This window comes from Penaeus chinensis, chromosome 5 (assembly GCF_019202785.1).
Source record: "Penaeus chinensis breed Huanghai No. 1 chromosome 5, ASM1920278v2, whole genome shotgun sequence".
Lineage (NCBI taxonomy): Eukaryota > Metazoa > Arthropoda > Malacostraca > Decapoda > Penaeidae > Penaeus > Penaeus chinensis.
In genome coordinates this window covers 19,458,549-19,469,628 of record NC_061823.1, presented here as the reverse complement: position 1 = coordinate 19,469,628, position 11,080 = coordinate 19,458,549, and the positions used below count along the sequence as shown (strand labels likewise).

Sequence of the window (11,080 nt, the reverse complement as noted above, 5' to 3'; positions counted from 1 at the left end):
GACGAGCCGCGGACGAGCAGCCACGACGCGCTTTTTCCATGATGAATCCGTGCTTGCCAAGCCATGCATTAGCGCCCTGCACCTGCTCTTACGTTAAGCGTTATCTGCACCTGTACCTGCTCGAGATGAGTGTTGTAGCAACCTGCCCGGGAACATTAATAACGTTGTAGCATTATTTACTGTTGCTCATTAAAGATAGATCTATTAATGTCACCACTTTTGACGTTGATGACTTCAACAATGAAAGTATATAGACATGAGTAATAGATTTCCCAGTGATCGTCAGTTGGACACTGAACAGCGAGGGTGAACCACGGTTGCTAAAACGACTAGGGAGAATTCCAACGCCCGAAACAGGAAGGAACAATGAAAATCGTCTAATTTTAGTAGAGGGGAACCACGCTGGGCGGAAGGCGGAAGAGGAGTGGGCGAGGGGAGGGACGCGGAGAGCGAGGGGCGGCGACCACGTGGCCTGGGAAGGGTTCATAGGGGATCAGCCGCGTCGGTCTTCGCCTGCGCTGAAATGACGTGCCAGCGAGCGAGCGCGACGTCCGTGCAGCATTAACACGCGTTGCTGTTCGTGGCTACGTCGAACTGGGTATGCTGATGAGGCGGAAGTGCGCGTAGAGATATGGTTGGGAATTTGAAGTTTGCGCTACAAATGCGCCTTATATGACTTCGCAGTTGGAAGGTCGGGCCTGTGTGAGGTCGCGAGGCGGAAGGTGAAGTATGCGCGAAGTTACTAATGTTAGGCATGAGGAATGCGCGAAGGTGAGGTCAGGCTGGAGTTACTACCTGCAGTACTTTAAGAATGGCTCTCGATAAGAAAGAAAGCTGTTGAAGGGGGATATCATATTTAGTACTTGGTGAAAAGATGACTAATACGTTGGGGTTCTACTTTTTTATATATTTCGACTAAAGTAAGGTTTATTCAAGTCGTGATAACGAACACCTGCGATATGCTTACCTTTAATGAGTCTCCATAATACACAAAAGTACAACCACAGAGGGGAAAGTATTTTCGATTTATTTTAATTGTCTATTTACTTATCTATTTGGATAATTACGGGGCCTTGTGAGAGTGCAGGTGCCCCAGCTGAGGGCTACGACACAATGCCCTATGTTGGTGTCACAAAAGCCCGGCCAATGGACTTGGCTTTCGCAAAGGAGGACATGACACATTTGGGAGTTTCGATTAGTACCGATTAGTGATCATCTTGCGGAGAATCCAGATATGGAAGAAGATTTGAACGGAAACTGGTCTCGCTTTTAACTCATGACGGCGCGTGAGGCCGTACCTAAAAAGAGACAAAGTTTTAATTCGTTCGCTCACTAAAAAGCTTAAACAACACTATGTCGTCACATTGACTTGGGCAGCGCTGTCACTCAGCCAACTTTTAGCTTGCATTTCCCATTGGTTAGCCAGCACACAAACGACCATTTGGTTGTGCGTCTACACTACGCCTCGGTCGTGCGATGAAAGCTATATTTTTGTTTATGTTGAATTAATCTTTGATATGACACGACGTCTAGTCATTGACGATGATGCGACGAGAAATTTCGTAAATTAAATTATTATATGTTCATACTAATAATTGTTCCTAATAATTCACGCTCTTTATTATTGATGTTTTTTTTTTTTTTTTTTTTTTTGTTACGAAACGGCGCTTGGGATCGTCATGACACTTATAAAAGGCGAAGGAGGCATCCACATGGCAGTCACGGGCCATTTGAAGGACCTTTTTGACAGCAAATATTTGACGCTCGTATTCTACCCCCGCCTCAGAAGTAGTGTTTACGATCCATAGATTCCTTATGTCTCGCATATAAAGGGTTACTGATACTTTATTTATAAATTGTTCATATCTTGTATTCGCATTTTTTTCGTAAGCTTGCGTGTATGGAACCATGCACTATTGTATATACTGTAATGCATAACATAATATCGTAAGATATAGATGGCATAGCTAACTGCATTATGCATTTTAGTTCAAGAAATATTGGTGTCAAAATGTGAAAGAAAAGGGATAAAAGGATCCGTTCCGTGCTTGAGGGACTGCATGGAGGGCCGTAAGGACAGGTGGGTAAGGTCTTGGAGAGAATGGGCAGGGCGGGCCGGGGGGAGTGTCAGGAAGGTGGGGTAGGGAGACGGGGTATGGTGGGCAGGCAAGACAGCGGTGCCACGCGCTATTTTCAACTACTGGTAGAGTGCCGAGCATGCCAGGCACCTCAGTGGCCCTCCGTCCTTCGCTGCCTCACCTCGGCACTCCGGGCCTCTCTGATGGTGACCCTACCTGACCTCGGCCGTGCTACCAGGTCATTCTAATTTTTTTGTGCATTTTTTGTGATACAGTGATTAGTTTAATTGCGAGTGAGAGGGCGAGTAAGCCCCACGCCGACAACTCATTTCTGGGAATTTAAGTGAAAGTGGATCCGTGTTTCGAGTGAGTATTGTGAAGAAAAAAAACATGTGTGGCTTGAAGACTTGGGTGGCGGCAGTGGCGAGGCAGGTGCCGGAGTGGCTGCCCGCCCTGCCCGACTGGAACCTACCCGCCCTCAACCTCCACCTCCCGGAGTGGAACTTGCCCAACTTAGCGGAATGGAACTTCGGAAACCTTCCTGCGTGGGGCATGCCCGCGCTTCCTGCATGGGTGTACCCATCGCACGTGCGGGGATGTGTGCGCGAGCTCGTGCTGTACGTGTGGGTGGTGTTCATCACCTTCCTGGCCGTGAGAGAGGATCCCGCGCGGGAGCAGCTGGTCGAGGAGGAGCACCCGGCGGGGGAGGTCATCGTCGAGGGGCTGGAGGAGGTGGAGGCGCCGTCTCGGGACACGAAGGCGATTTTAGAGGAAGAGGAGGAGGAAGACGCCGAGGAGGAGGAGGACGAGGAAGATGGCTGGGGTCTTGGGAAGAGAGGCGGCCTCACGCGATATCCAGGCTTTGAAAACCTTTTGGATCAGCCGCCCACCGCCGCCCCGCCCCCGCAGCCCGTTCACAGGACCACTCCTCTCTCGCTCTTCTCCCAGCCCGTCGGTATACAGGGTGATCTGAAGGAGAAACAGGTAAGCGAGGAAGGAAAAGATGAAGAAAGTGAAGGTAAAGCTGCTGTTGATGACGAAGAAAAAGACATTTTGTGGCAGTCGCTTTTGGCGCGTTATGCCGCGGACGAGAGGGAGCGACGGCGGAGCATGGACGACGACACGGAGCAGGAGCCGCCCGAATACGTCGGCACCGCGGAGGAGATCGTCCAGAGATACGCTGCAAAGTTCGAGTTCCCAGATACGAAGGAGGAAGATGAATCAGCCGAAGTCTCAGCAGAAGAGTTTACCGCGAAGCTTGGTCGTCGCTTGGAGGAGTATCTGGCCCGCCTAGAAGAGGACACCGATGTCCAGGCCGACGCCAGGGCGCAGCCGACAGTGCAGGAAGGCCCTGTCGCCGCGGAAGACGGGGAAGAAGACGTGATTGCTAAAGATCTCGAGGAAGAGGAGGTAGTTGAAAAACCACAAAAAGTCCTGAGCATCAAGGAGAGGTTCCTAAATTTCAGGGAGGATGAGGACGAGGTAAAGGACATCAGAGAGGTCGAGGAAGAGGCTGCTGTGAAGGAAGATGAGGACATTTGCGAAAAGGAAAATGAAGAAAAATACATGTTTACTCTCAGTGAAGAACAGGACGACTACCCCCTCGAAGATGTCCCTTTGGAAACTGAGAAAGAGGAGGATTCCATTGTTCTCGACTCCCTCCCTGGAGCACTGAAACGAGTTTCTGAGGTGGTCAATCTGAAGAAAATGTCAGCTATTGAGACAGAGCAAGAAAAAGTAAGTGACGATTTAGATGAAAAAGAGCTAGTAGAGACAGTACCTGAATTAACACAAGATGAGAAACTGGAAGACAGCATAGAGTCAAAAGCAGAAAGGAAGGAAAGTGAGGTTACTGTACGAGAGAAACAAACCCACGGCGTAACAGTAAGGTTGAGTGGCATTGTTGTTGAAGAGGAACCCGGGGACGAGGATTTCCTGGAAGAGGAAGCTGAGGTATCTGATTCAAAAGAACTGGCTGAAGAGGCCCTGGAAACATCAGCTGATGCAGAAACGGCAGGTGAGGAAAAAGTAAAGATACCTGAGGTCAAGTTCGAGGTCGAAGAGCTTGAAGAAAAGGTCAAGATTGAATATGAAGAGATTGACGAATTAGATTATGAGGAGTTGAAGTCTGAAAACGAAAAAGCAGATATATTGGGGGAGGAACTTGCACTAGCAGATGAAGGTGCCAAAGTAGACACATTACAAGAAGAGAAAGATGAGAGGGTGAAAGCAGAAAAATTGGTGGTCGAAGAAGGGGAGGAAAAGGTAGAAGAGGAAGAAATGGAGATAGAGCATGCAGAAGAAAAGTTAGAAGTAGAACAAGCTGAAGAAAAAATTGAAGTGGAAGAAGAAGAAAAGGTGGAAGTGGAACATGCTGAAGAAAAGGTAGAATTAGACCATGCAGTAGAATCAGCAACAGTGGAGGAAATTAAAGTGAAAAGAGCTCTAAAGGCAGAGGTGGAAGCAGAAGAAATAGAAGAAGTCTATGCTGAAGAGAAGGTAGAAGTAGATACAGAAGAAAAGATGGAAGTAGAGCATGCCGAGGAAATGGTAGAAATAGAGCATGCAGAAGAGCTAGCAAAAATAGAAGAGATAGAAATAAAACGAGCTTTAAAGGCAGAAGTAGAAGCAGAGGAAATGGAGGAAGAAAATGCTGAAGAAGAGGTAGAAGAGGAGGCAGAAGAAAAAGTGGAGGAAGAACATGCTGAAGAAAAAGTGGAGGTAGAGCATGCAGAAGAAGTGGCGAAAGTGGAAGAAATTGAGGTAAAACGAGCTCTTAAAGCAGAAGTAAAAGCCGAAGAAATCGAAGAAGAACAAGTTGAAGAAAAGGTAGAAGAAAAGACCGAGGAAAAGGTTGAATTAGAACATGCGGAGGAAAAGGTAGAAGTAAAGCATGCTGAAGAATCGGCAATAGTGGAGGAGGTTGAAGTAAAGCGAGCATTGAAGGCAGAAGTTAAAGCTGAAGAAATGGAGGAAGAACATGCTGAGGAGAAGGTAGAAGTGGAGCCTGAGGAAAAGGTAGAAGAAGAACATGCTGAAGAACAGGTGGAAGCAAAACATGCTGAAGAAACAGCAAAGGTGGAGGAGGTGGAGGTAAAGCAAGCGAAAGCAAAGGAGGAAGTTCCTGAAGTCGATAAAAGTGCAGAAAAACCGACGGTAAAGAGTCGCTGGAGAAGAAGAGACCTCGAAGAAACAGGAACTGTTCGTGATTTCTGGGAAAAACGAAAACCTCTTGGAGAAGCAGCTACTGTTGAGGCTTCAAGAGGAAGATTTATGACGAAAAAAGAAAAGGAGGAAAAAAGAAAACTAGAAGAAGTTGTACCGGTAGATGACTTCTGGGGTGTTGAAGAATCAGAGAAAGACACAAGCAAGAAATCCGCACAGAAGTCCCTGGCAGAGGGAATCGCATCTGAAGCCGCGCCACCCGGGCTTTGGGAAGATGATGCAGATTTGAGGATTGGAGACAGAAGAAGTCAGCGAACTTCTGCATTATTAGAAACGAATTTAGATGAAGATATGAGGGAGGTAGCTGAGGACAAGGATTTATCAGTAGGTAGTGAAAGTCCTATTCTTCCCGCTGCAGAAGAGGCTGAGGATTATCTTGCCGAGATTGAGGACCTACTTGTAAAACCAAAGCAGAGATTACCAGGTAAGTCACTGCATGAAGAGGATGAAATGCAAGAGAAAGCCACTACAGACCCTCTTCTGGCAAAGTATATGTCAATGCCTGCAAGTCTCACGAAAGATGAAGAGGACGAACTTCGTAAATATCTGTCAGAGCATGAGGAGACTGAAGAGCTTGACTTAGAAAAATTCATGACTATGCCACACTCATTAACCGATCAGGAACAAAAGGAGCTAGACGAGGCAGTGAAAGAGCACCAGAGTGTGCGGGAGATGGAGCGGCAGGGCTTGGATCGCTTTTTGCAGATGCCGGTGGGTCTGACTGAGCAAGAATTACGGGAGCTGCAAGAACTGGAGCAAGAAGAAGACGATGATCAGGTCTTCGAGGACACAGAAGGAGACAAGTTTGATGACTATCTGTCAATGCCAGTGGGTCTGACAGAGGATGAGGAAAGGTTGTTGCATGAAGGTGACGAGGATAATGAGTTTGAAAACGAAGAAGAATACCGACAACACATCAAAAGCAAGTTCTTGCGGGAATTGGAGGAGGATGCTTATCGTATGGCCTTGGAAGATGATGAGTACGGGTATGAAGATGAGGATGAGTATGATGATGAATATGAGTATGATGACGAATATGACGACGAAATGGATATGGAAGGAGAATATGTTATGGTAGAAGATGAAGGCCAGGAAGGCGCTGTAGCAGTTGCACCTGGCACTGGCGCTCATCCCACCGGCACTCCTGCAGCAGCACCTATGGTGGACGAAGCAGTGAGCACAATGGACGAGGATGAACAGAAGAAGACGAAGAAGAAGCTCTTCTCATTCTCGAAAAAAGAGACTTCCCCAGAGGAGACGCCTGGGACGCAGACCAAGAAGTTTTTTCATTTCGGCGGCCTTGGAGCCAAAAAGAAAAAGGAGGATCCTGAGCCACCACACAGAAGGTTTGGAGGAGGAGGTGGCGGTGGGGACTCCTTCACGGCTGCGCTTTGCACTATTACTAGCAAGGTCAAGGGGCAAATTGCAGAACTGCACTTACCCTCCAAAACTTCATTAAGAGATAGAGTCCTTATGAGTAAAAAGCCATTTCAGTTTGTTAAAGAAAATATTTCAAGTCAGAAGAAAGGCAATAATGAACTGACAGAACCTGGGGCTGAGAAAGCACTCGTAGACATTAGACGTCTATTAGATGAGAAAATGGGTATTGCAGCAGCAGGTTCCGAGAGTATAGAAGGCGCTGAAAAGCTAGAAAGTAAGGAAAGTGCTGATGAAAAAATAAAGAAGTCAGAAATAAGTAAAGCACCCATGACTGCTGAGTCATTGAGCAGCAGTTTGCCACCCTCCATTCCAGAGATCATTATAGGCAGTGGTGATGAGGAAATAGATGAAGAAGTAGCCAGTGTATTTATGCTGGATTTGGTGTCTGAGACAGAACAGCAGGTCGTTCTGCCTGAGGGTGTTGAGCCTCTAAAAGGTGGCGGAAGTCCCTTTGACCATGAAGAAGAATTCTGGCGGCAGTGGAAAGATGAAGAACAAGCATCCGTGGCCCAAGAAAGAGATTCTGCTTCTCCATGGGAAATACGCCATCAGGCTGACCATCAAGGTGTAAATTTATCTGAACAGGAAACCAAGCCTGGGGATCAGCAAATTAATGCTTCAGATGAAATGCACGAATCTGTAGTAGATTTTATTCATGAGGATGTAAGAGACTCTGTCTCAGAAGAATTACAGAAAACCTCTTCAGAGGAGTTGCAAGAATCTTCCCCTGAGGATTTGCTATACAGTACTTCTGAGGAACTGCAAGATACGATTCCAGAGAAAGTACAGGACATTTCTGTGCAGGAGGATTCTCTGTCTGAAAAGTCAGAAACTTCCCCTGATATGTCTCATGGCTCCTTATCTGAGAGAGTAGAAGACAGTATTCCACTGGATTCCATGCCCGAGGAGAAGATAAAAGCTTTTGACATTATGCTTGAGCATATGGAAACTGCTGTATTGGAAGAGCTACAAGACGAGCTGAGACGCGAAGAGAAGCCTGAACACTTCAGCCAAAATGATGACTCCACCAGAAAAGATATGCAAGATTCTTATGGTAAGTTGCAAGAAATTACTAGAGAGGAACTTCAGGACTCTCCTTCAGAAGATCAGATCTCTACTCCAGAAAGTTATGAGGACAGTCTTTCTGGAAAGTTTCAGGATACCACCCCAGATGAATCACAGAGTGCTATTGATGTGAAAAGTCAGAAGTCAAGCCAAGGAGATCTTCACGAATCAAGCTCTGAAAAGTTACAAGAGATCTCGACCTCAGATGATCAAGATTCCACACCTGAAAAATATCAAGATGCTCTATCAGATGAGGCACCGAAATCTCTGTCTGAAGAAGCACAAAGTGCAGTACATACAGATGTAATTGATACTGCACAAGCTAAAAATCGAGATACTCCTTCTGATAGTAGTCCAGAGATTTACAGCTCACTCTCTGATGGACTGCATGACACTACCCCGGAAGAGGCACTCAGCTCTTTCTCAGAAAAATTGAAAGATCCCTCTCTAGAAGAGGCACTCAGTTCCATCTCTGAAAAGTTGAGAGATATTACTCCTGAAAAGACTTACAGCTCCACTTCTGAGGGTGGCCCTACCCCAGAGGAAATACAGAGCTCTACCTCTGAAGAACTGTGTAGCATTACCCCAGAACAGACAAAGACTCCTGAAGAACACAGCTCTATCTCCGAAGAACTGTGTGAAGAGTCACTTAGTTCCACCTCTGATGGACTGCATGATATTACCCCAGAGGAGGCACATACCTCTGTTTCAGATGAACTAAAAAGCGGTTCCACTTCAAATGAGTTCCATGATGCCACCCCTGAAGAGATGCAGACCTCAATTTCTGAAGAACAGGTTTTATCACCTGAAAAATTCCAAGATGCCCTCACAGAGGACCTGCAGGATTCCACCGTGGAAGAAGTAAGGAACTTGTCTCTTGAAGAAGGAGGTGACATGTATAAAAGACTAACATCTGTGCATGACTCTAGCCATGAGGATCTACAGGATTCTATTTCTGAACATTTACCAAGTTCAACATCTGAGGATTCGAAGAAGGATATGAAGGAGGATTCCACTGAAGAGCACCAGAGCTCTACTCCAAGTGAGTTAATCTCAAGCCATGATGTACTGGATTCTTCTGCATCTGAAAAGCTGCGGGAATCGGCATCAGATGAACAAATCTCTATACCCGAAAAGGTACAAGATGTGAAAAAGATACACGATTCCACCTCAGAAGAACAGATATCTGAGTCTGTTTCAGAGGAACAAGCTTCCACACCTGAAAAGTTTCAGGATGCTCTCTCAGACGAAATACAGGATGTGATTCCCAAAGAACTACAAGACAGTGAACAAAATTGCAGCCTAGGAGATGGTATAAATCAACAAGAACTTCAGGATTCTACTACCGAGGAACTACAAGAAAGACTGCAGGATTCAGAATCAGGTAAGTTACAGGAAATTACTTCTAGGGAACTACAAGATTCTCTTCAGGAAGATTTGCAGGATTCAGACTCAGATAAGGTACAGCACAGTGCTCCCATGGAACTTCAAGTATCTCTCCATGAACTGCAGGGGTTAGAAGACTTTAGTACTGAAGCACTGTTGGATTCAGTGTCAGATAAATTACAGGACACTACTGAGGAACTGCAAGATTCTAGCCCTGAAGAGCGACAGGATTCATTTTCTTTGCAGGACATTACTCCAGATGACAGGTCTACCCCAGAGGAGTTTCATGACACCACATCTGATGATATCCAAGATTCTATTTCAGAAAAGATTTTCGAGTCAGTGCAATTACAGGGTACCATTTTAACAAAGTTAAAAGACACCACTCCAGAGAAACTGGAGTACACCTGTGCAGGAGAAGTTAAAGACACTGTTTTAATTCCAGCTATGTTAGATGACAGCTTCTCAGATGAGTACACTACACCTGATGAAATGGAGGAATCTTCCCCTGAGGATGGTGATGGTGAAACAGCGAAAATGCAGAGAGATATCACCACAGATATGAAGGGTGTTCCTCCTGAAAAAATGCAGGACTTAGCAGAGGAACAGCCGCCCATTATGCAAGGAGACTTGCTGGAAGTGCATTTAGGTGGCTTTCAGATCATTACTTCAGAAGAATTACAAGAGGTGAAAATCATGCAAGAAATAGACCAAACAGTTACATATGGGCAGTTGCACGATGTTAAACAGAAAGATATCACTCTGGAGGACATCACAGATGAAGAACTACAAAGGATTACAGATGAAGACCTACAGGACAGTGCTTCTGAAAAGCTAGAGGATATTACTCTTGAAGAGCTGCTTAACATTACGCATGAAGACCTCCAAGAAGTTATATGTGAAGAACTGTACGAAATTACACCTGCAGATCTACAAACTATTGCATCAGAAGAACTTGGGCAAGGTGTCCAAGAGCAAGTGGATGTAACAGTTAAGAAAGTGGAGGTCATTTCTACTGAGGTACTAGCGTTTGCAGATGAGGCACAAGAGGATGTTTCACGAGAGAAACCAGCTATTTCACAGGAGGAACAAACTGAAAAACTGGGGGAGATGCAAGATGTTACAGAAGAGAAACTAGTTGATAATAAACTAGCGGAACTCCAGGGTGTTACACCCAAGGATGTTGTACCCGAGGAACTAGAAGATGTTGCACCTGAGGAATTATCAGTTTTTACAACTCAGCACTTAGAATGTGTTACACTTGAGAAAAAACAGGGATTAACACTTGGTGAAATAGATGTTAAAATTGAAGAAATACATGATGTTACATCAGATATTGATGTTACGCAAGAGGAATCACAGGAGTTTACAGATGAGCTAGAAGATTTTATACCAGAGGAAACAAAAGATACTACAACACCTGAGGCAGGAATGGGTGCTACACCTGATAAACTGAAAGAGGCTATATCTGTGGAATCAGAGGGCCTAATGTCTGATGAAATAGGTAGCATTACACCAAAGGAACCAGCCACTGCAGCAGAGAAACAAGGTGTACCCAAGGAATTGCAGGATGTCACACCTGGAAGACCAGAAGATGCGGATTTTGAACTAAAACATGTTACAACAGAGGAAACAGGTGATATAAGTAAGGAATTGCAAGGTGTTACACCTGAAGATTCAGATGCTGTTATCCCAAGGGAACTGCAGGCTGCTTCACTTGCAAAATCAGAGGATGTTACAGAGGAGGTACGAGAGATTACAGCAATAAGCTTACAGGATATTACTCCTGAAATATCACAAAGTATCACTGTTACACTTGAGAAAGTACGGGACCTTGTACATGAATTGCTAGACGATACACCAGATAAAACAGACGCTGATATACA

General features: G+C 45.5%; 1 protein-coding gene across 23 annotated transcripts in view; it reads left to right on the top strand.

Annotated features, from left to right (window-relative positions):
• The window catches only part of LOC125025733 (titin-like), a 92,458-nt gene that overhangs the window by 5,850 nt on the left and 75,528 nt on the right, over positions 1-11,080 (top strand). For 22 of the 23 annotated variants that reach the window (XM_047613903.1, XM_047613918.1, XM_047613917.1 and 19 more), the window contains one exon: positions 2,354-9,192. In XM_047613903.1, coding sequence (XP_047469859.1) covers positions 2,469-9,192 — 6,724 coding nt within the window. In that variant the 5' untranslated portion in view covers positions 2,354-2,468. Of the gene's footprint in view, positions 1-2,325; positions 9,193-11,080 lie in introns of those variants that run through there. The other variant, XM_047613894.1, reaches the window with a different exon arrangement.